The sequence below is a fragment of the Molossus molossus genome, unplaced genomic scaffold (genome assembly GCF_014108415.1).
Source record: "Molossus molossus isolate mMolMol1 unplaced genomic scaffold, mMolMol1.p scaffold_m16_p_12, whole genome shotgun sequence".
Classification (NCBI taxonomy): Eukaryota; Metazoa; Chordata; class Mammalia; order Chiroptera; family Molossidae; genus Molossus; species Molossus molossus.
The window spans coordinates 89,341,329-89,366,919 of record NW_023425347.1 but is presented as its reverse complement, the minus strand read 5'-3'; the positions used below and the strand labels follow the sequence as shown (position 1 = coordinate 89,366,919).

Below are 25,591 nucleotides of genomic sequence, written 5' to 3'. Positions count from 1 at the left end.
GTGGCATAGCAGAACATTAGAAACCACAGATTAGAAGATGAAATTATTATACAATGAGAACTATATAGCCACTAAAAATGATATAACTCCATATTAACATGAAAGGATGTCCACAGTTTATTGCTAAGTTGTAAAAATATTACAAAACAAAACATGTTACGATCCTTTTGTGTGTGTATGTCTGTAATTCTGTGCACATAAAATCTAGAAGAATCTAATAAAATGTTAACTGAGATTATAGGTAATTTTTTGCTTTATGCTCATCTTACACATTTGTCTTACTTTTGGCTTTTTATACGTGTATATGTATATAATATACAAGCTTAGGATATTTTAAATTTGAGTAAAAATATTTTTGCTTTGGAGTTTTTGTTCTTTTCATAGGTATGTTGAATTTAATCATTTGAGTTTTTCCTAGGAGGGAATCCCATGGCTGTAGTCAGCAAACAAGTAAATATGGAACTGGCCAAGATCAAGCAAAAATGCCCACTTTATGAAGCCAATGGACAAGCTGTAAGTGGAGGACAAACAGAACTTTTCAAAATTTCTTTGGTTCAGTTGAAAACAATTTTGGGGAAAATATGTGGGTGAATATACACACATATATATATGAACTGAGGGCAGAAATGATGTTTGTGGTTATTCCTTAACTCTGAGTTATATGGGAAGGGATTATTACTGCATACATGTCAATACATATGCCTGTTTAAGCATTTATCTTTAGACATTTAATGAAGGCTAGCTAGACAGTTAATCTTTTTATTTAGCTGTAGCCAGCTACTCCAAGAGACCTGTGTAATTGTCACCTGATTCTTTTCTTTGTATTGTGCCTTCCATCATGTGCTTTAGCTCCATGTGCTCTTTATGACTTCCGTTTTGTGTTTGTAGGCTCAAGTTTTTAATGGGCTAATAGCCAAATGTTGGTATTTAGTCGATGCTTATGGTAGGTACTTATTGACCCAGACACATAGGAGCTTCCTTGTATAGCAGTAGCATGTTCAGTCTGGGAGAGTGACATTAGTTTAACAGCTATATGATAGGCTTATACTGTAATTCAATCCTAGTGTTTAGAAGTGAAATTCAAAAGTTTGTATTCAGCAGAAGTTTTACCAGTTCCCCTGTCAGAAGTAAGGGTATCTACAATTCTAAGGAAGGAAAGATTTGCTATGTATATGGCAGTTTAGTTATTGTTACTAAAAGTGGTAAGATCCCAACTTTAGGTGCCATGGGACATTCTAACCTATTTCTAAATACCTTTAAGCTTTATGGAATTCATCTCTGAGAAGGACAGACTTTCAGGGAGTGGAGTGCTTTGGTTCCCATCTCCACCATTCTGGATCCAGATTTCCTTCCAGGACTTTGGGGGAGGGGCGGAGTGGAGGGCTGGGCAGCCTTCTTACAGAATTAACAAAATAGAACGAGAGAGAGAAAAAGGACAAAGGAGAACTTTTACTACTCTGCAAAGATATATAAAGGATATAGAATTGAATGAGACATTCCCTGCTACATAATACGCCACAGGGTAGTGGGAATTGTACACAAATATCAACTTTTTATTATGGAAAATTTCAAACATATACAGAAGTAGAAAGAATGCCATAATGGACTTCCATTTTTCTATTCCAATCTTGTTTTATTCAGCCTCCTTTTTGGTCTGGAGTATTTTAAAGTATATCAGCCAGTTAGTCAACAAGTATTTATTGAACATTTGCCGTAATCTAGGCCCTATTCTAAGCACTGAAGCTGTCTCTGCCTTCAAGGGGCTTAAATTCTAGTGACTCCAGATATCTTATGAACTTAAGAACATCAGCAATAGCAGCTGTCATTAAAATCAAAGTGATTTTTTTTTTCCTTCTAAGCATATTACTCCTGCATATTCCAGTAACACAAAGACAAGGTAAATTTGCTGAGGGTTAGGTAGAAGGAGAAATTGCTACTGAAGAGCCTAGGGAGAGAGTCTCTGGAGGTTGGAGGGACAAGGGTGGGAGACATTTAGAGGGAGGGAGAGCATTTTGAAGGTGGCTTAGGACTTGAACATATGGTCGTGGAGAGAAAGGCATTGAAGGCGGAAGAAAGTTTAAGTCTACGAGAGGTCTAAAGGAGGGTAGGATTATACTGGCAAGGGGCTAATGATATAAAACCAAAGTTTAAGGTGGAGGCTGATTTGTAGGTTGGGATTTCACAAGGTCTAGAGTAGGGAAAGTAACATGATCAGATAGGTATTTTTGATAGTCAGGCAGTAGTTTAGAGAATTGAATTGAAGCAAGGCCTCTAACGTGGATATTACATTAGTCCCCAAGAAGTAATGGGATCCAAACCAAAGATTACCAGTGATTATTGACACGCTACACTGCCTTTTTCTTTAGATTTTCCTGAATATAGGGTACCTAGTTTCATTTACTCTGACAGTAAAAGGAAAGCTTTTTTTCATAGAGCTATCCAGAAAAATTGTCTGCTTTCTTGGTATTAGATGAGCTTTAACACATTTTTTGTTTGTTTGTTTCTAAGTAGTATACCAGTATTCCTCTCACGTGTGGCCTGTAACAAGCTGCCAATCCATGAACTATTGTTGCCGCTATGGGTTGAGGTAAATAGCTGGCTCCAGAATGCAGATAAACTACATCACTCACCACACTGAGTTCAGATAATAACTCTTTGGTAGCAAGACTTTCTCATTGAAGGAAGTGGTGTGTTAATTTACGTTCTGGCATAAGCTCCTTATCTCACCAGGATCAGCCCTTTGAGTAACACTGTAGTAAACTGTTGTTAAGCAGGTATGTCGTTTTTAGGATTTTGTATGCTGGGATATTTTTCCAAGTGAAATTTGTCATTGTCATTCAACTCTGATCTTTGTAGGATTTTTCAAAGTTAGTATGTTTCTATTTGGTGCAGTAGCCCAGTAGTAAGGGGGATTCTTGAAGCAGTCTCAAAGTTGGGGAAAAATTATTTGTAGTGTTGAGTTCCATTTCCCTTAAGGTAGTTAAACCTAAGAAGGCGTGTTAATGTTTTTGTATTTTACTGTTTCCAGTAGTCTAGTTCAGAGTATGAATGGACAACTGTTAACCAGAAGACTGGCTTTTAATTTATAGGACAAGTGCTAACAACTCATAGCTGCATTAACTGATGCTTATAATTACAATTATGTTTCATGGCTTTAGAAATCTAAGGAGTCAGTAGGTGAGTTGCTTCATTCTCCCATTTTGCAGGGGAAGAATCTAAAGCTCAGACATGTGTTTGCCTGAGGTCATTATGTAAGTCAGTAAATTGTAGAGCCAGGATCCACTCAACTTCACGCTTGTTCTGCTTAAGCTTGGCTATTTCAGGGAAGGGTGGGGACATGGTTAAGAGTGTACAACTCTAATGGCCTGTGTGACTGCATCAGCTGGGTCTCCTTTTCAAAGAGCTTTGTTTTTAACAGTTATGTACTCTAAGAAGGCATCAAGGCCCATTTGCCCAGTCATTGATTTTTCTTCAGTAAAATCTAATGAAGTGGGGTTGTGTTCTTCCTTTATTTGTGGACAGCCCCAAAAAGAAAGGGTGAGTTATTTGATGTTTCTTTTGTTAGTACATTGAAATAAATCTCATCCTCTACAAGGCCTACACTTTTAGAAATATCCCTTGCAATATTATCTTAAGGACATATCACATACCCAGCCATTTTGCTGCTATAGGGAAAAATTACATAGCAAGTGGTTTTTGTTTTGTTTCTTGTTATTTTTAATCACAATCACAAGTATCCCTGAAAGAGTTTACTTCTCTGTTCTCTCTGGTCCTGCATTGACAGCTAAAATAGAGAGTTTCTGTGTTCGTTTTGACAGGGAAAGTTTATTTTATGGCTCTGGGTACTAGAACAAGGGTTTTCCTATTTGGTTCTAAACAGGATATCCCTGTAGATAAAAGTATCTTTTAGCAGCTGCCCTCAGATTGACTGATGATGGAATTATACTCTGAACTATACTTTAAATCAGCTTTAAGTGGATGTGGAGAAGGTTGGGTAAATAGGGTAATATTTCAGGAACGTTTTGGGAGTCACCAATGAGGGGACTGAAAACATGGATTGTTGGGGAAGAAGGGAGAAATGACTGAATGTTTTCTGCATCTCCTGTACACCAGCCAGTAACTCGGGAGTTTTAATTTAATTTTGTTTTGTCTGCTTTTGAATAATGAAAAGGTATTTTAATCAAATTCCCAAAGTACTGTAGCATTCTGCATCACAATGGGACAAAAAGTTAGAGTTCTATATTACCAAATGAGATCCAAAGACTCAGAAACTACTCAAAAAAAAGATAACTGGTTTTCTTAAATAGCTCAACTGTTCTGAGGAAGAAAGATAATAGACACCAGGTCTTTTACAATGACCATTAACTAGATGTACTCAGTACCTATCATAAGGTAACCAGTTTTCACTTGTAGTCATAGAGAGTGGTGCTTAGGTTACTATACTTAGAGGCCTGCTGGCCTTTTCAGTTTTTACTTTCCTTTGTGGAAATATCTTCAATATCTTTAAGGTATTCTTTCTCTACCCTTTAAAATTATGACTGCCAATCTCTGCTTTTTATAAATGTAAAAATCTCCTGCCTTCCTTTAACGTTCCTGAAGTTGCAAAATAGGTATTTTCCCCTCAAATGTAGTGCTTTTCTAAAATGTATTTTATTCATTTAACAGGAATTTACTGAGCACCTCTACTGTATACTAGAATTGCTAGTAGTACCCCTTAGACACATTGTGTGTACCTTCTCCACATAGGCTAGTCACTGTTTTAGAGAAGTCCAATATTTACATTATCTAAATATTCCCTGTGAGTTTAAAGGCATCAGCCTTCATTTATAGGCTCACATTGAACTTTTTGATTGAAGAAATGCTTGTTTTCCTTATTCTCCCTTTAGGAATAATGGCTATATCTCATTTTCCTTAGTTATTTGGGAACCTGAATTAGAGACTGTTCAGATGTAAATTATTTCTTCCAGGTTTTACCAAAGGAACCAATCTAAATCTTTTGTTTTATCATAATTCTAGAAGTGCATGGAAATGGGAGAGGTGGAGATTGACTGTAGCCTGTGTTGGCCAGTTTTGGCCATTGCAGCTTTTTTGAGGATTTCTCTGGCTAAATTCCGAACTTTCTGTACTCAGAACCTAGTTGCAGTCAATTCCATTCTGCTCTGCTCCTTAAGAACTTATACAGACTGGAAGTGAGGTGATGTTTTTGAAGACCTTAAGAGTTTGTGGTGATAGAATGCTGCCAGAGGTAGGACTAAGGAGAGTTGTCCTTTCTTTGAGATGACTTCTTGCAGGATCAGGGACCCTGTCCAAAAAGTTGCTTGGTTCTCCGTAAATTTATTCTGCATGGGCTAGATGCATAGGCTGCTCCTCCCTTGGCCATGTTCAGGAATGTTCCATATAGTCTACAAGACCAAAACGATCAGGATTGTACCCATTTAGAGCAGTGAGACTCACCAGATTTTCTTAGTCTTATGGAACTGTTTATCTGGAGCTTGTCATGGGGAAATAAATGGCTTTGAAAAGTCATATCAAAATCTGTTTCAAGTGATATCTTTTTTGCTTAATTATTTACTAGGAAACTATCAAATGCCCTTTCCGAAAAAACTGCTTGCTTCTTAGTTTGCTGTAACATGTTCTTGCTGTATTGTAATACAGAAATCCAGCTACTTGTCTAACATAGTGCCCAGCCCTTTGCAAAGCAGTTTAAGAACCTAAATAGAATGATCAGGTAAAACTAAAATTTATTGCTTCTTGTGTTTAGAGATTGTCAATATTTCAACTCCTTTTCATAATTTGTGGAACTAAGAGTCCAAAGGTTCTCACCAAGGGGAAAGAAATGACCTAGAATAGGTAATTAGCAGGTGCTTAAAGGTCATCATTTGCAAGTTTTTTTCATTGTCTGGGTATGTCAAGTAGGGCATATCTAACTAGCTTAATTTTAGAAACATTCAAATTTCAATATATCAACACCACATTTTGGGTTTCGCCCAGTCATTATTGATTAATGGACAAATATTTTATTTTCTGTTTTCTAACTATTCCTTTAATTTCAAAGTGGAATTTTAAAGTTAATGGAAAAATATTCAGGTTTCAAAGCTATCCCGGGTCTCCTTGGCAACATTCCCATAGCAGTTTAGGCAGAAACCGGCTGAGGCCTAACTGCTGTTTCTGTAGTCTCCTTCCTGGGGCCTCGAGTGAGATGGTGTACAGGAGATGCAGCCGTGTCGTCCTGACTTCCGTCAGACGTGGCAGTGGCCTTTTGGTTTGGTTTTGTTTGTTTGTTGTTCTTATTACTGTTCTGTGTTTCTTTTTCTCTTTTATTCAGTTTGCTTTATTCCTCACTGCTTTCTGATACCATCTCCCTTTACCACTACCCCTCCTCCCCACACTACCTTTCTTTTGCCCATTTCTGTGCCTTGACTTTTCCATTTTGGTCACTGTACAGTCTGTTCCTTAGTTCTCTGGTGGTTGCAGCTTCTGAGCTAACAATGCTTCTGTCGTGCTGTGTATTTAAAGCCTTGATTTTACTGCTGTCGTACAAAATTAAACTTGACGTGGCTGTTGGGCTGTTATTTACAGTTTATTTCTCTCTCTGCTGCACTGGTTAAAAGGACACTGTCAAGGTATTTTTTTCATAATTTTTCAAATCATTTTCCTCACTGTTTACAATAACCCATTAAAAGCTTGAAACTTAAATCTTTCCCTTCCAAAGGTCCTCTCCATCATACATTCACACTGGTTTGTTGTTGTAGATTTGCACCTATATGTTGGGCTGGTGCCATTTGAGTTTTTGTCATTGAAAGCGCATGTAAAAAGTCAGGTTTTTTGTGGGGGCTGTGGGGAGACTAAAGGGAAAAGTGTAATGAATCAAGTGGGCTGCTCAGCAAACAGGGAAGAAACAAAAGGTCAAATTTGGTCCCTTTAACCTTGACAGTGTCCCTTTAAATATTTCTCTACCACACACCCTGGACCCCAGTTACTGAGCCTGAGTGCTGCGTATTTTCAGTATGAACTTCCCTATGTGACTGTCACCCTAGCTGCAAAGATTAAAGCTTGTCTGAAGCAAGACATCCAGTTGACACTGGAAGAGCTTTAATCTGTACCATTTGCACACTTGTGTATTGGCACATTCTGCCCTATTGTAGAGGCATATGTGATCTGGTCCCTCTTGCTGCTATAGCATCTCTTGCTAGACATTTTAGAAGCCACACATAGAAATACCACCTTTTTCTCTATTCCAGGAAAGTAGTCACATACATTGCATCTAGGATCTGTTAAGATCTCATAACTGTAGATAATCAGTTGAAAGTGTAATTGTTTCCTTTTTAAAAGGTGCACCAAATTTAGAGTTTCTACAACCATCTTTTGTAGCATCATTGCAGGAATTATACCAAGCAAAATTTCAGCATTGCTTGCTACTCTAAATATGACCATCACATTAATGAGGAAAAATAACTGATGAGAAAGTAAATGAAATTCCTGACAAGATGGTCTCTTCCATTAGCTTTGATAGCTGTGTAATCAGAATAAGTAGGGATATCATCAAGAGATCCTTTCTTTGGCCATGGAGCTGAATAGGAGGTCAGATGTGTTTGATCCACCGAATCCTAGGTACTCTGATAAATAAATAGCACTAACTATCCAAAGCCGGATTCTCTGTCTTATTTCTCAACATAAACCAGAAGATTCTCGGGTTCATATTTCTTAGACTAATGAGGATTCTCTATTTCATAAAGATTTCCTGATCTCTCCTGTGTGGTCTTTTAGAACTCGATACTTTAAAATACACTTTTGAACCCTGACCGCTTTAGAGTGTTGGCCCAAGGACCAAATGAGTTGCGGGTTTGATTCCAGTCAAGGGCACATACTTTGGTTGCGGTTCGTCCCCGGCCCTGGTCAGGTCCTATGGGAAGCAGCCAATCGATGTGTCTCTCTCACATCTATGTCTATGGGAGGCAGCCAGCCGATGTGTCTCTCACATCAATGTCTGTCTGTCTGTCTCTCCCCCCCCCCCCCCCGCTCTTCCCCATCCCCCCCCCCCCCAGTCTATCTGATGATAAATGGAAAAATATCCTCGGGTAAGGATTTAAAAAATAAAATAAAATACACTTTTGGTTGAATCACTTATGGTATCTGTCATATTTACAGTTTCAAAGGACAGTTGTAGTCCTTTCCCCTCTTATTTTTTTGGTGCAGATTGTACTTTTTGCCACCCCCTGGCTCGTACGGAGATATTCATGTGACTTATCAGTGAAGGGGCTTGTGCTCAAAATCATCTGTTCAGTTGGGAAGGGCAAAAACTAAGGGGTTTCAAACAAGAGGTAGAGTCTTACTGTTGATGATCTTGTCCACAAATCAGTCATCTCTGATTGTAAGAGATCACTTCTCTTCAGCCTTAGTGTTTATTAGAACTTTTTTTGTTTTCTTGTTACCAATTTTAGGTTGACTATAAAGTGAGATTCATATTTTAAATCCCATTTCCCAGTTGATGCCCGGCTTATTATGTCAAGAGATGCTTGCTTGCATTAGACGTGCTTTTTTCTTCTCTTGCTGCTGTCATGAATTCAGCAATAGAATTGCAGATACAGAATTGCGTGGCAGCAGAGGTATTTGTGTCCACTAACTGATGCTATCAATAGGCAGGGGCACAATAGGGCCTGGGAGCATGGTCTTACAGCTTGATGATCTGCTTTGCAATCTTTTCTCTTCCTCCACCAAGTGAACCAGACCTGATACCTCAGTCACTCATAATCTGAGCTTTGAACATTCAACTCTGAACTTAATTGGTGCCATAAAATACTTAACTCTGCAAATTAATAGGTTGTTAATAGCAAATTTCACTTCTCTCTTTCCTACTCCCACCTTAAATTGTCATCTTTGAAGGGAAGCAGATACCTCGGGCTTCTTATTTGTTCATCTTGCCCTTTTTCTGGAAGGTCCTCAGGTGTGTTGACACAATTTTTGTTCTCTGGGACTTTTCTAGCTATTGTTTGCATGTCAGCCCAGCTTATCTCAGTGCATGTCAGCTCCACATAACTTTGATTAGCATCAGTGTGAATCATGGGGCTGTTAATAGAGGTGGAGTCCTAGCTCTGAGGGCAAAATTGGGAGAATAGGAAAATACCAGTGCCAACAACATTTCATATCTCATTTAATGGAATTAACCACTTCATAGAAAAGAAAGTTTAAATCATTGTCCTCAAAGGTTTCTCCTTTGAGATACACATTCTGACTTTTTAATCTGTACAGCATTTGTGTTTTCATGGGTGGTTATATTTAGTCTCATGAGGACCAACTCTGCTATACTTCGGATTTTCAGGTTCCTAAAGAAAAAGATGAAATGGTAGAGCAAGAGTTTAACCGGTTGCTAGAAGCTACATCTTACCTTAGTCATCAGCTAGACTTCAATGTCCTCAATAATAAGCCTGTGTCCCTTGGCCAGGCATTGGAAGTTGTCATTCAGTAAGTACTTCAATTCAGTGCTGCTTGTTGTCTAGTGAAGTCCATTTAGAGATTTGCTATTTTTGTTTAAATTTTGCATCAAATCTTATTTGAGTGAATGTTTGCTTGTTTCCATGTGAAATAGTTAAATCTAAAAGTAAAACTGCCCTGGCCAGTTTGGCTCAGCGGTTGGAGCGTCAGCCTGCAGACCAGAGAGTCCCAGGTTCAGTTCCCAGTAGGGACACATACAAAAAAAAATAATAAAAGTAAAACCATTTAAAATAATTACATGATACATAATTCACTTTTATGGCACTAAACTATATTTAATATAGCCTAGAAAATAATTTGCCACCAGCCAACTTTCTCATTCCAGAGTATTAGAAATTTCAGTGAGCCTTGTTCCTCTTGAATGTTTTTTGATGGATACCAGTCTTATGTCCCAAAGCTGACTGTGTGACCAGGACATACGAACTGTCTCTCTTAGGTTACAAGAAAAGCATGTCAAAGATGAGCAGATTGAACATTGGAAGAAGATAGTGAAAACTCAGGAAGAATTAAAAGAGCTTCTTAATAAGGTAAAATTCTGTTTATTCATAGCTAAAGGTGCATCAGTAAGGAAAATAAAAGCCTTTAATTTAGAAATTCTAAAAGCACCAGGACTCATTAATTACTCTTAAGAAAAGAATGACTAGCAAAAGGCACTGTTTTATCTGTCAGTCTTCAGTGTGGCATTATTGGTAAATTGTTGTCAGGGTCCCTTTGGCTGTTGTAAAGCTGACCTAGTGCCCTCTGCTGAATTCTGGGATGAGAGATGAGAACAACAGGTCAGCAGCCAGGACTATAATTCATTACCATAATTATTCCAGTAGTGTCAATGGTATATCTATGGAGGGCTCTATAACATCACCCTCCAGAGCCCTGGCTACAGAGTAGGAAACCATTTGCTGCTCCTTACCCTGCTAGCTGCAAACATAACACCAGCTTAGGGAGAAAATATGAAGTGAGACAGCTCCTGTGGGGGTTGTCATGTAGAATCTGGGGCATCTTGTGACTAGATTCTTGCCTCGCTCTCACTGTGCTTTATTTCTTCATCTTGTCAAGTGAAGAGGTCTCTGACCTCCTTTTCATGATTGTGGTGCGGATGGAATGAGAAGAGAGGCCAGAGAACGGCCAGCCTGCAAGATAGCTGTGGGGCCCCAGTCTCAAGCTTTAACCGTCCCCTAGTCTCTGTAGTACCATTAGAAATCTGACCAGGTTGACCCAGGGAGTGGTTCCTTAAGGTGCTTTGTGTGATGACTTGACCTTTTATATATTTAAAAAACAAATCATGATCATTTGCTTTCCAAAACAAGTTTGTTACAGTGGTGGAAGTTTGTTTATCCTGGAAATTAAATTAATTTGCATATGTGTATATAATTCTTTTTAATCAGTGGGACACTCCTAGTTTTCCCATTTGTTTTAGAAGACAGAACCAGTCTTACTTATCTGACAGTGCAATGATATTCTTGTGTTGAGCCATGTAGGATTTTTTTCCTATTCTAAAATGTTATGATATACAAGAGCTTTTTAAGAATTCCAATGACCTGTTTTGTTATAGTAGCAGTTTAGGGGAGGAGCCAAAGCATGTGATTTGGAGATGAATGACATCACTATCTGGCATGGTAAATTTGTGTATTTTCTTCTTAGATGGTAAATTTGAAAGAGAAAATTAAAGAGCTCCATCAGCAGTACAAAGAAGCATCTGAAGTCAAGCCGCCCAGAGATATCACTGCTGAGTTCTTAGTGAAAAGCAAACATAGGGATCTGACTGCCCTGTGCAAGGTATGGTATACATATGTACATGCCCAGTTGGTTTTACTTGGAATCCTAAGTCATAGTATAGATCTGAGAAACTTTGCAAAAGAGCGAGCCACTAGCCAATCACAGGTGCCTATAATAAGAAGAGAAGAGGATTTGGTACACAGGAGCCAAGGGGGCATAGAAAGTGGTAGTTGCTATTCCTACCTCCCCTCATCTTAATATCAGGCTCACATTATAATTTGTCTCCAAGAACAGCCATCCCCAAGCCCTGACCTAGCCTTAAGCCAAGACACTTACAGATGTGACCTGGGCAGGGATGTGGTCCAGACCTTACATTTTGTGGTATAAATAACTAGGTTGGTCTCTGACACATCTAGATCAACTGGTTCTCTTAATTTTATCAGGAATATGATGAATTAGCTGAAACACAGGGAAAACTAGAAGAAAAACTTCAAGAATTGGAAGCTAATCCCCCAAGGTAAGAAAAAAACACAGATATTCAGAGGGCTAGCATTTACTGTTGTTTCTGTTAGATTTGGAGGGAACATTATAAAGCACCATGATTTTATTTATGTTGAATGAATGGATTATAAATTGTTTAATGAATGTAAGCTTTTTGTGCATATGGACTACAGTTTACCCTTGAACAACACAGGTTTGAACCACTCAAATCCACTTATACATAGATTTTTTTTAGTATATATATTGGAAAAAAAATTTTGGAGATTTGTAACAATTTGAAAAAACTTGCAGATAACTGCATAGTCTAGAAATCTAGAAAAAAAAACATAAAAAGATATGTCATGATTGCATAATATATATATTTTTTTTCCTTGTAATTTTCTTTTCTCTAGCTCACTTTACTATAAGAATACAGCATATTATACATATAATATGCAACTGTGGGTTGACTGTTTATTGTATCAGTGAAACTTCCTCTCAACAGTAGACTATTGGTAGTTAAGTTTTAGGAGAGTCAAAAGCTAACCTGGATGGCCCTGGCCAGTTTGGCTCAAGGGTTAGAGCATCGGCCCGCAGACCAATGAGTTACAGGTTCAATTCCGGCCTAGGGCATGTATTTCGGTTGCAGTTCGTCCCCGGTCCTGGTCGGGTTCGTGTGGGAGGTAACCAGTCGATGTGTCCCTCTCACATCGATGTTTCTCTCTCTCCCATTCTATCTGAACATAAATAGAAAAATATCCTTGGGTGGGTTTTGTTTTGTTTTGTTTTTAAGTTAATCTGGATATTAGAGCGGGGGGCGGAGGGGTTGCCTTTAACCTGGAGTTGTTCAATGGTCAGCTGTGCTTCTCAGGTTCCTAAACCCCCAGTCTTATATTTTAATGTGTAACCATGTCCTAGATACTTAAATATATTGTTTGAAGATAACCTTTCTTCATAAAATCTGATATTGGAATGAAAGTGTAGTGAATGAAAATTGTCTTCTTCAAGTGACATAGAAGTTGGTGTTGCTTCAAATTCCCATAATTCTGAGGAGTAGGAAAGTATTACACTTTATTTCTGCTGGATTTTGACAATGAATACTTACATGCTGTCACTGCTCCACATTGCACCTGGTCTCCACGTAGGTCTACTCTGCTCTGCAGTCAGGGTTGCCACCCATTCTTGCCAAAAAGACCGTGCTTTCTTTAAAATATAAAACAAAAACTTTTACAATGAATATGCTTTTGTAATGCAAGGTAACCATATAAAGAAATCTCTCTCCCTCCCCTAGGCAAACGAGGCCTGATTGTAATTTGCTTTATGTAGTGAGCTTGGCACTGCTCTAGGCATCAGGAATAAAGGAGTTAATAATGACAGATCAGGTCCTACTTTTTTAACTTAGAATTTCTTCACATAAGGCCCAGTCCCAGGTTTAGATTGTCACACAGTTACTAAGATAATCCACTTCCTCCCATTGAGCATAACAGTAAAGTCCTTTAATAATCTTGTGCTCCTTTGTTCTCATTTTGCAGTGATGTATATCTCTCATCAAGAGACAGACAAATACTTGATTGGCATTTTGCAAATCTTGAGTTTGCTAATGCCACACCTCTTTCTACACTCTCCCTTAAACATTGGGATCAGGTAAAATTCCTTTATTTTTTGCACAATCTTGGAGAGGGCTCTTAAGAGAAACTGTTCATTTGTTTGTGTGTTTTTAAGCTTTATTAAGAAAGCTAATTCAGTCTGGCTGGTATGGCTCAGTGGTTGAGCATAGACCCATGCACCAAGAGGTCGCCGGTTCGATTCCCGGTCAGGGCACATGTCCGGGTTGTGGGCCCAACCCCCAGTGGGGGGCATGCAGGAGGCAGCCAGTCGATGTTCTTGCTCATCACTGTTTCTGTCTCTTTCTCCCTCTCACTTCCTCTCTCTCTAAAATCAATAAAGGAAAAGAAAATTTAAAAAAGAAAAATCTCATTTACATACAATAATGCAGTCTGTGAGCACTTTGTCCTTTCACTGATATATTGATGGACATGTGGGTTGTTTCCATTTTTGGCTATAATGATTGAAGCTGGGATGAACATTCATGCCTTTCTCTTGGATAAATATCTAGGAGTGAAATTGCTGAATCTTACAAGAAGTAGATTTTTATAAAACTTTATAAGAAACTTCTAATCTGTTTTCAAGATTGCATTCCCACTAGCAATGTGTGGAAAAGTTTCCGTTGCTCCACATTCTCACCAACACTTAGTCCTGCCAGTTTTTAAAACTTTGGCCATTCTTATATTTCATTGTGGTTTTAATTTGTATTTCCTTCATGACTGGTGATGTGAAGCATCCATTCATGTACTTATTGGCCATTTGTATGTCAATTCTTTGATGACAAGTCTAATTTAGATCTTTGCCCATTTAAAAATCTGATTGGGCCCTGGCCAGATTGGCTCAGCGGTTAGAGCATCAGCCTGTGGTCCAGAGAGACCCAGGTTTGGTTTCCTCTAAGGGCACGTACCTCGGTTGCAATTTGTCCCTGGTCCTAGTTGGGTCGTGCAGGTGGCAACCACTCGATGTGTCCCTTTCATGTCGATGTTTCTTTGTCAGATTTATGTTTTGCAAATATTTTCTGCCAGTCTACAGATTGCCTTTTTATTTTCTAAAAAGTTTCTTTCAAAGAGCAAAGGTTTTAAATTTTATGAAGTGTCCTGTTTTATTAACTTTGAAGCTGTGTTTTTTGTAAAATCCTGAACATTTTTTGTCTAAACCAAGGTTACAAAGATTTTCTCCAGTTTTCTTCAGATTTTATGGACTTTGCTCTTATGTTAGGTCTGTGATCCATTTTTGAGTTAATTATTGTGTATAGTGAGAGGTGAAGTTAGAGTTAATATTTTTCCATGTGGTTATGTAATTAATTATTCTAGCACCATCCTTTTTCTTTATGTGTCTTGGTACCTTTGTTGAAATCAGTTGGGTCTGTTTATGGTTACTTTTTTCTGTTTGTCTATCCAATTCCAGTATCACACTGTCTGATTATTGTTGCTCTGTAATATGTCTTGAAATCAGGTAATATAAGTTCTTCAATTTTGTTCTTTTTTTTTTTTATTATTGTTTTGGGTATTTTTGGTCTTCTGTATTTCCATAAAAATTTTAGAATCAGTTTATCAATTTCTATTAAAAAACAACTTCTGGGAGTTTGATTGGGATTGTGTTGAATGTATAGATCTGATTTAGAGTGATTGTCATCCTTAAAATACTTAAGAATAATGTGACAATATATGTCATGCTCAAGATGATTTACTCTTGAATTGGTGGAAGTCACAGGGCTTCTTGTGTTGAATGGACCAATCTCTCAATCTGAGACTTTGGCCCGATTTAAGACTGTATAGAAGTAAATATTATCTTTTTATTACATATTTTCATTATATGTTTTCCTAATAAGATTATATTGGCTTCTTAATCTTTAGATTAAGTGTTAATCTTTAGATTAGTGTTTTTTAGTATTTGAATTTCAGTGACGATTTAGACTTGTTAGTGGTAAATATCTTGCAGAATTCCTAGTTTCTTTGTAGTTTTTCATGTAAACACTAAATTAGATCCCTCCTAAGAACTGAGTCATCATTTGGAGTTTCAGTATGTATCCATTTGTAATGGTATTGAATTTTAAATGTGGGTGATTTGAATTAATCAGTACAGGGAGCAGATGAACCAGTCACTTAGTGAGAGTTTTGCTGCCAGCCCAGTATTTTTATGTAATTTCTAAGAATTGTGGTATGTTTTCCCCAGGAATTTTATGAAATTAGAAATACTGACTAGCCTTCAAAAGTTTCTCTATATAGAAATTTTTTTTCATAAATTCAAAGAAATAAGATCATTTGGGTAATTGTTCCAGGCCAAATCTTGACTTCATTACTATATGAATTATCTTGGGCCAATCTTTATAATCCTAGATTGGTTTCATTTATTCAACTGACTTTAGTTTTGGAACTCTTCCTCAACTTTAAAACTTGTAAGTTTAGCCCTGGCCAGTTTGGCTCAGCGGTTGGAGTGTTGGCCCGCGGACCAGAGTCACAGCTTCAATTCCCCATCAAGGGTACCTCGGTTGCAGGTTGGATCCCCGACCCTGGTCAGGGTCATGTGGGAGGCAGTCAGTCGATATCTCTCTCACATCGATGTTTCTGTCTCTCCCTCCTTCCCTCCCATTCTGTCTGAAAAATCAATGGGAAAATATCCTCAGGTGAGGATTAAAAAAAACAAAAAACTTGTAAGTTTAAGGAATAAAAACTGATTTTGTTTTTGGATAAAAGAGAATGTAATTAGGATGGTGAATCTGATAGTCTACCAAGTCTGTAATGCATTAAAAAACCAAACCAAAAAAAGATACCTAGCTTCCTCTCGCCAGGCGTCCTCGTGAGAGTGACATCGTCTTTAAACCCTGCGTGGCAATCCCTGACGCACCGCCGTGACGCCCAGGGAAGACAGGGCGACCTGGAAGTCCAACTACTTCCTTAAGATCATCCAACTTCTGGATGATTATCCAAAATGCTTCATTGTGGGAGCCGACAATGTGGGCTCCAAGCAGATGCAGCAGATCCGCATGTCCCTCCGCGGGAAGGCTGTGGTGCTGATGGGCAAGAACACCGTGATGCGCAAGGCCATCCGAGGACATCTGGAAAACAACCCAGCTCTGGAGAAACTGTTGCCTCATATCCGGGGGAATGTGGGCTTTGTGTTCACTAAGGAGGACCTCACTGAGATCAGGGACATGCTCCTGGCCAATAAGGTGCCAGCTGCTGCCCGTGCTGGTGCCAGTGCCCCATGTGAAGTCACTGTGCCAGCCCAGAACACTGGTCTGGGGCCAGAGAAGACCTCTTTCTTCCAGGCTTTAGGCATCACCACTAAAATCTCTAGGGGCACCATTGAAATCCTGAGTGACGTGCAGCTGATTAAGACTGGAGACAGCCCTGGCCAGTTTGGCTCAGCGGTTAGAGCGTCGGCCTTCGGTCCGGAGAGACCCGGGTTCGGTTCCCGCTAAGGGCATGTACTTCGGTTGCAGTTTGTCCCCGGCCCTGGTTGGTTGTGCGGGTGGCAGCCACTCGATGTGTCCCTTCACATCGATGTTTCTCTCTCTCTCTCCCTTCCTCTCTCTCCCTCCCATTCTATCTGTACAAAAAATGGAAAAATATCCTCGGGTGAGGATTAAAAAAAAAAAGACTGGACAAAGTGGGAGCCAGCGAAGCCACACTGCTGAACATGCTGAACGTCTCCCCCTTCTCCTTTGGGCTGATCATCCAGCAGGTGTTTGACATTGGCAGCATCTACAGCCCGGAAGTGCTTGACATCACAGAGGAAACTCTGCATGCCCGATTCCTGGAGGGTGTGTGCAATGTTGCCAGCGTGTCTGCAGATTGGTTACCCAGCTGTTGCATCAGTACCCCGTTCTATCATCAATGGGTACAAGCGGGTTCTGGCTTTGTCTGTGGAGACTGATTACACCTTCCCACTTGCTGAAAAGGTCAAGGCCTTCCTGGCTGATCCATCTGCTTTTGTGGCTGCTGCCCCCGTGGCCGCTGCCACCACTGCTGCTCCAGCTGCTGCCGCAGCCCCAGCCCCAGCCAAGGTTGAAGCAAAGGAGGAGTCGGAGGAGTCGGACGAGGATATGGGATTTGGTCTCTTTGACTAATCACCAAAAAGCAACCAGCTCTCAGCCAACTTTATTTGTGAAACAAGGAAATAAAGGCGTACTTCTCTTAAAAAAAAAAAAAAGATACCTAATTGTCTGAATTTATTGAATCAGCTTCCTTCCCTCTTGCACGCCCATGAATAATCTGGACTCGATGATAAAAACTCTATCTAGGGAAAAAAGAAACTGCCCAAAGATAGCCATTATGGACACTTGGGCATTTTTTATTTTTTTTTAATGTTTCTTTCTTTCTTGATTTTAGAGAGAAAGAGAGGAAGGGAGAGGGAAACAGAGATAGAAACATCGATGAGAGAGAACATCGTTCGGCCGCCTTCTGCATGCCCCCCGCTGGGGATCAGGCCCACAACCTGGGCATGTGCCCTGACCAGGTATTGAACCGATGACCTCTTGGTGCATGGGTCAATGCTCAACCACTGAGCCACACTGGCTGGTCGACATTTTTTTTCCCTTCAGTTTCCTGGGGCAGCTATAGCTGAATATGGAGTGATTGTTTATTTCTGTTTTAGCATATTATATTGACAGGTTCCATAAGCTGCTGTTTTTAGCCTTATTTTACAGAACTCAGTATAAATGGCATACATTAGATTTTAAAAGTGTGGCCTGGCCAGTATGGCTCAATGGTTGAGCATTGACCCATGCACCAAGAGGTTGCCAGTTCAATTCCTGACCAGGGCACATGCCCAGGTTGTGGGCCAAATTGTCAGTGGGGGGCATGCAGGAGGCGGCCAATCGATGTTCTCTCTGTGTTTCCATCTCTCTCCCTCTCCCTTCCTTGCTCTCTAAAATCAATTTAAAAAGTGTGAAAATATGTCCTTTTCTCTCCTCTTTAGGATGACGACTTTGAGTTTACTGGCAGCCACCTGACAGTGAGGAATGGCTACTCGTGTGTGCCTGTGGCGTTAGCAGAAGGCCTAGATATTAAATTGAATACAGCAGTTCGACAGGTTCGCTACACGGCTTCAGGTATGTTACTGCTTCACTGGGGAGATAAATCTCTTACTCTGAAACATGGTACTCATCTTTTGTTGAGTTTGTCCTATAGAAAAAGTATTAGGTTATTTCCTGATAGAGTGTCTTTTAAACTTTGACTCCTAAATTTAAAATTTTGCATTTTCAAAAGGATTGAGCCTGTAGAGCTTTTGGGGAGATTCTAACCCCATCGTTGTATAAACCAGAAAATTGATGCAAGTTTTAGTTTCCAAATTGTGCATATATTAATTGATATAAAAACAGCCAGTGAGCCCTGGCTGGTTTGGCTCAGTGGTTGGAGCGTCAGCCTGCGGACCAGAGAGGCCCGGGTTCGGTTGCTGTTAAGGGCACGTACCTCGGTTGCAGTTTGTCCCCGGTCCCAGTTAAGGTCATGTGGATGGCAACTAGTCGATGTGTCTCTCTCATGTCGATGTTTCTCTCTCTTTTCCTCCCTCTCTCCCTCCCACTCTGTCTGAAGATACATGCAAAAATGTCCTCAGGTGAGGATAAAAAAAAACAGCCAGTGAATTTGAGTTTAATTTTGTTAAGTATATATATATATTTTTTAAAGCTGTTTTCTTTTATTGATTTTTCCTTTATTGATTTTTAAAGAGAGAGGAAGTGAGAGAGAGAGAGAGAGAGAGAGAGAGAGAGAGAGAAACATTGATTTGAGAGAACATCGATTGGCCGCCTCCTGCATGCCCCCTACTGGGATTGGGCCCACAATCTGGGCATGTGCCCTGACCAGGAATCAAACTGGCGACCTCTTGGTGCAGGGGTGGATGATGCTCAACCACTGAGCCACACCAGCCGGCCCAGGCCGTATTCTTAAATAACCAGAACTTGGGTCCCTAGTCTCCAGTGGAACCCACCCTGTATTTTACCATCTTGCATCTCGGTCTTTGGATCCACTCTGGCTTTTCCTATTCAGGTGGGCTAATGGCTCAGGCTACTTTCTAATTCTGGGAGCAGTCTTGATAAGTTGACTTTAAACTGCCTTGGTTCCTGTGACAATAGGCTCAGTGCTCTTTATTGCTGGTTTCAGGCACATTTAAAATGGGATACAGAGAACTCTTGGTCCACCCACCTTTGGAATTAATAATCTTGAACTCCTTATGGTAACTAGTCACGCCCCTCTCGGAGGGCCCTCATGATGGACAAGCGGAGATGTGGCCATTAGTCTTGCCCTCCACGGCCCCTTCTAGAGTCTCCCAGATCACCACAGATACTCCTTTCAGAACCGCTAAAACTTTTTCATTTAAATTTTCCCTTCGGAGGCAGCTTCTAGCTGATGGTGTTGAGGAGATATATAACCTTGAAATAGCCACTTGCATGCAGGTGAAGAATAGTGAGAATACCTTTTCTGTCATTCTAGTTTTGTGACCACAGAAAATGGACATGGCCCTGGTCAGGTGGCTCAGTTGATTGGAGCACCATCCTGTACACCAAAAGGTTGCAGGTTCGACTCCTGGTCAGGGCACATAGCTAGATTCCGGGTTTGATCCCTGGTCAGGGCGCGTATGGGAGGCAACCAATTGATGTTTCTCACATCGATGTTTCTCCCTTCTCCTCTTATATATCTCCTCAAGTGAGGATTTAAAAAAAAAAAAGAAAATGGGGATATGTACTGAGAGCTCATACTTACTTAAATTATTTTTGAAGTTACATAAATAGACATTCACGGAAGAAAAAAGTCAAGCACATATGAGGATAAATAACATTAATCTGCGTTCAGGTGCCTTTTCCGTGGCTTGCTTTGGGCTCGCTCACGTCCTGGCAGGCTAAGCATCGCAGTGCGCTCTCAAGAATAGCGAGCCCCACGGTTCTGCGTTGCGTCCCGTAGGTCGGTACCACAGGCTCTTGGTGTCATTCTTCTCCTGGTCCTTACGAGCGAGCACCTATGCACAGTGGAGGAGGTGTTGGTTCTGTTGGGATATTTTACTTTGAATTTTTGGTCTAAATTTACTTAACTTCAGTAAATGATCAGGTCCTTTTATCAGTCCAGAACACTGTGTACCAGAAATGTGAGAGTACAGTGGTGAAGAGCAAGGACTCTGAAGTTGACTATTAGCATTTGAATCCTGACACTTAATACCTGTGCTGTTTCACTTTTGTCTGTTTCCTTCAGTAAAAATGGATAGAACTGACTTCATAGACTTGTGTGAAGAATTAATTGGGATAGCATATAGTCTACGGTGCACTAAATGTTCAGTACCCTTATCAATACCATCCTTTTCACCAGTAAAGTCTTTTCCCTCAAACTTCTTTAGGATGTGAAGTGATAGCTGTGAATACTCGCTCCACAAGCCAGACCTTTATTTATAAATGTGATGCAGTTCTCTGTACCCTCCCCTTGGGTGTGTTGAAGCAGCAGCCACCAGCTGTTCAGTTTGTGCCGCCTCTTCCTGAGTGGAAAACATCTGCAGTCCAACGGATGGGATTTGGCAACCTTAACAAGGTAACCTGCCCTTAGCACCGCTCTCATGCCCACCCTCCACTGGGACAGGAGAGGGGTTTGCAGTTTCGTACATCTTGCTGTGTTCTCAGCTCAGATATAGGTTGAATCCTGTCCATTCTTTCACTTCATTGCCTAATTATACATAAAGTATCCATGAGAACTTGGTCTTCTGGGGTCACTTCACAAACCCAAGCTTATTGAAAAGAAAGCTCTAAATGTCATCCTAAGTAATACAGTTATAGTCAGGATTTCTAGGCTTATGTTAAGAGTAGATTAGAAGAAATGTAAGGTCTGAGGAAGTACTTCCTACTGAGGCACAGCTGTGCTTAAGCCATGTTCTTGGAGCCCTGTCTCCAGCTCATTTGCTTATTTTTTATGATAGGTGGTGTTGTGTTTTGACCGGGTGTTCTGGGATCCAAGTGTCAATTTGTTCGGGCACGTCGGCAGCACAACTGCCAGCAGGGGTGAGCTCTTCCTCTTCTGGAACCTCTATAAAGGTAACTGCTTTCCAGTTTCGATATTTCTCATATCCTTATAGGAACAGAGAATTAGGAATATTCTGGTTTTTCTCAAAAAATATATATGTGTGTGTGTGTCTTTATTTTTCATTAACAAGCAATTCCTGAAATCCTTTATAAGTGCTGGGGATATGAAAAAAACAAACAAAAAACCCTTGCCTTTAAGGAGACCACAAGCAACTTGCGGGAGATGGAGTGAGGAGGTGGGCAGTCTCTGGGCCATAGTAGATGACAGGATGAAAGCCCAGGGCACTGCAAAAGAATAAATAAAAGGAGGAATCCACCCCGCCAGGAGGGATAAGCCCAGGGAGGCTTCCTGGAAGGGGAAATTTATATTCCTCATTCTCAGACTTGTATATTTGATTTGCCCCTGAATCTTTTATCACTTCCCTTAGAATGTATTTATGAAACTCCTACTTTTCTGTTGTACTTCCTTCTGTATTTGGATTGCTCTTAATCCTGTACGGAGCTTTTAAAAAAACTATATTTAGACCCTACCTCATTCCAGGAAAGAATGTAAGATATATACTGTGCAGCAGCATCAGGAGGTATGGCCTTGACAGTGCAGACACATCAGTTAAGTTTGACTCCCACCCAGTTCTTCCCATTGCCCCACTGCCTGATGCGGAGCAGCCTTCACGTGGCCAGGGCCGCTACCCCACAGGGGAGACGCTTTGTTCCCTTAACACTCGGCCTTCTGGCAGCAGCTGGGTGCTTTCCCTTCCTGCGTCCAGGCCGCCGGGCCTGCCAGTGCCACCTGCACTCTGCACTCCCGCAGCCGTTTGCTTCTCTTCTCTTCTACTGCCCACCTCCCGGTCCAAGCCACTCTCCCCTCTTCACTCGCCAGCACCACTAGCTGCCATCCCTGCTCCTGTTCCATCTTCCGAGGGCTTTCCATCCTCTGGACCATTACTGAGAAAGCCTGCATAATCTAGCCTTCTCTGCTTCAACTTCCTCAGTATTCCTTCCTCCCGCCATCCTCACTCCTCTCTGCTCCCTGGGCCCCAGGCACCCTCGCCGCCCTCCTGGCGTCCCGGATTGTACCATGCTGTGCCCCGCTTCGGTGCCTCTGCCCTGAAACGCTGTGCCCGGGGTGCTTTTCTTCTCTCTCTTTCTTCCCAACATGGCTTACTCGGGCCTTCACCTAGATGTCACTATTTCAAAGAGGACTTCTAAGATACATATACCTCCACTCTTTAAATCTAAATTCTCTATTTTCTCTGTATCCTGTATTGTTCTTCAGTAGCTTCTGTCATAGTTGAAGTTTACAGCTTCTGTACCCCCAGCATGTACTACTGTGCTTATCCCATGAAGCCTGCTGCATAGTCATCAAAGGGATGAGTGAAGGTGGTGATGGGCTTGGAGGGGCCCGCGTGGCTGAAAGGATAACTCTCGTGTAACTGTCTACAGTGGTCAGAGCTAAGCGTTCTTTGTCTCAACAAACAGATACTTGTTTTGTTTTGTTAACAAGGTCTGAAATTACATCTTCCAGATTTCTGTGTTCTGCAGAATTATAAGCAGTGAAGTGCATGAGTCAGTTTGCCAGCTCCCTCTTGGGATAGATTTCAAGTTGGTGTTTCAGAAACAACTCGTCTCTAGCATAAGTGATGCATGTCTATTAGTCACTACATGTCAGAGCACCAAGAATAATGTGGGACCTGCTGAGGAGGGTTTTGAGAAAAGTCTGTAGAAAATCCTGGAACTGTCGTTTGTTTCCCCAGCTCCAATACTACTGGCACTAGTGGCAGGAGAAGCTGCTGGCATCATGGAAAACATAAGTGATGATGTGATTGTAGGCCGATGCCTGGCCATTCTCAAAGGGATTTTTGGTAGCAGCGCAGTTCCCCAGGTAAGTGGGTAGGGCAAGCAGGGATCTGGGGTTTGTAAAGCAGGGTTTGACATATTCTCATAAGTTGTGGCACAGGTACTTGGTCAGGACAATTTCAACCAGAATTGAGAGGTTGTGTATGGATTTACATGAATGCTAATGTTTGGAGTTCATGCTGTAAGTGTGGGATTCAGAAAGCTATTTGCTGCATTTGTCTGCTTGTCTGTTGTCTCTGCTTTTGGAATCTTACCACCACCACCAGCACCACCCCACCACCCCACTTTCAGACAGAGTGGCCAAGCTCCTTCAGGGAAGTCTTTTCTTTTTTTTTTTTGTTTAATCCTCACCCGAGGATATTTTTCCATTTTTTGTACAGATAGAGTGGGAGGGAGAGAGAGGAAGGGAGAGAGAGAGAGAGAAACATCGACGTGAAGGGACACATCGAGTGGCCGTCACCCGCACGACCAACCAGGGCCGGGGACAAACTGCAACCGAAGTACGTGCCCTTAGCGGGAACCGAACCCGGGTCTCTCTGGACCGCAGGCCGACGCTCCAACCGCTGAGCCAAACTGGCCAGGGCTCCTTCAGGGAAGTCTTTAGAGAATCTCCTGATGCTTTTTTTGATTCTTTAGGCCCATTGAAACACCTGTAGACCCTTATGATTCCTTTGTGAGGAGGCATATTAATGCTTCGTGTGAATTTGTAAAAGAGAAATTAGGTTAAGTCCTAGGTAGATCTCTGGATTCACAGACAAGAATGCAACATGGAGGCTTCCTTGCAGTTTGAAGGCATGTTGTGCTATACATTTTAAAACATCAACAGTCATCACTTAGCTAACTCTCCTGCCTGTTGTCCTTTTAGTTCTCATATGTATCTCCACTCACCACAGCTTTTCCACCTTTCAGAAATTATTGGTTTGTCCTTGGTGTCCAGTAACAACTTCTGCCCATGGCTTTTTCTTTAGCCGAAGGAAACTGTGGTGTCTCGCTGGCGTGCTGATCCCTGGGCCCGGGGCTCCTATTCTTATGTAGCTGCAGGATCATCTGGAAATGACTATGATTTAATGGCTCAGCCCATCACTCCTGGCCCCTCCATTCCAGGTGCCCCACAGGTGAGAAACTAATAAACTGTACCTGGGGTTATTTGGGGAAGCCAGTATCCCAGGATCTCAGGATAAAAATGCCTCTGATTGTTACACATTTAGTCATTTTTGTCCTTGGACCCTTTCAGATAACCCAGAGCAGAGTAAAAGGGAGGAGCAGTATCATCTGTGTCAGATTTCTCACATTTTGGTTTTGTAAATCTAAGCAGTCTGTGTTCAGAATGTAAGAGTCCAGAGTATAAATCAATCACTTACTTTTTCTTTATTCAGATTTTTGTCACTTGTTTTTAATTGCACCCCATTTTGTAATGGCTCATAGGATTGTTGCAGGGTCCCAGTCACGAGGGGCCTCCAGGGGCAGCCCCTGAGAAATAACCTTGGGTCCTTACCTAGACAATGCCTGACCCTGCTCCAAAGAATAGTACGTGTTCTCAGGACCCTGTGCTAAGTAAGGCCTGCTCTGAGCTGAGTGAAAACAAATGCTGTATTCTCTATGGTTTGGAGTAGTCAGGACACCCCCCACCCCAGTAGGTACTACATGAGGCAAAGTCAGGTTTAGAACTGGGTATCCCCCTAAGAAGCTGATACCTAAGAACAGATGTAATTAAGCATCACTGCAGAACTAAGGCTGGGCTGGGTTTTATTGTCCCTTTTCTACTTCTGTCAGTTCTAAGAAAATGCCTGCTGACAAGGGAGGCCCTTTTTGGTAAAATGATGGATTAGGGTTTGGGGGGGGGGGGTCAGCTTCAAAAGCCAACAGGAATTTGGCAGTTCAGACACAAGAACAAAGATATATTTGCAACTTGCTGATTTCCTCTTCATATTTTTTTACTGAAATAGCCAATTCCACGACTCTTCTTTGCTGGAGAACACACGATCCGTAACTACCCTGCTACAGTCCATGGTGCTCTGCTGAGTGGGCTTCGAGAAGCAGGAAGGATTGCAGACCAGTTTTTGGGAGCCATGTATACCCTGCCTCGCCAGGCCACACCAGGGGTTCCTGCACAGCAGTCCCCAAGCATATGAGACAGATGTGTCCTAAGGGAAGAGGCCAACGTATATGTCTTTTGCTATGTAAGCAAAGCTCTTCTAGCAATACTAGATTCCTGAGAAACTTGCCCTGGCATCCGGGCTCCCAGTCAGCTGCTGAAGTTCTTGATGGCCAAGCAGTTGCCTCCTTTGAGCCACTTAGAGCCAGGGCAGGAGGCACTTGTCCATCAGGTGGAAGTGTGTGTTCTTCAAGATTGAGGCAAGCAAGCACTATGAAAACATCTTAGTCTCTTGGTGTGTGGTAATTTTTTTATATTTTGAGAATAAAACTTCATATAAAATT

General features: G+C 41.2%; 1 protein-coding gene across 2 annotated transcripts in view; it reads left to right on the top strand.

Moving 5' to 3' along the window:
* The window catches only part of KDM1A (lysine demethylase 1A), a 62,164-nt gene extending 36,573 nt beyond the window's left edge, over positions 1-25,591 (top strand). Inside the window, exons 8-19 of one of the 2 annotated variants that reach the window (XM_036256075.1) lie at positions 419-513; positions 9,320-9,462; positions 9,929-10,019; positions 11,131-11,265; positions 11,649-11,722; positions 13,218-13,329; positions 18,214-18,346; positions 20,623-20,810; positions 21,193-21,307; positions 23,050-23,177; positions 24,121-24,267; positions 25,099-25,591. In XM_036256075.1, the coding sequence (XP_036111968.1) occupies positions 419-513; positions 9,320-9,462; positions 9,929-10,019; positions 11,131-11,265; positions 11,649-11,722; positions 13,218-13,329; positions 18,214-18,346; positions 20,623-20,810; positions 21,193-21,307; positions 23,050-23,177; positions 24,121-24,267; positions 25,099-25,284 (1,547 nt within the window). In that variant the 3' untranslated portion in view covers positions 25,285-25,591. The remainder of the gene's footprint in view (positions 1-418; positions 514-9,319; positions 9,463-9,928; positions 10,020-11,130; positions 11,266-11,648; positions 11,723-13,217; positions 13,330-18,213; positions 18,347-20,622; positions 20,811-21,192; positions 21,308-23,049; positions 23,178-24,120; positions 24,268-25,098) is intronic. The other variant, XM_036256076.1, reaches the window with a different exon arrangement.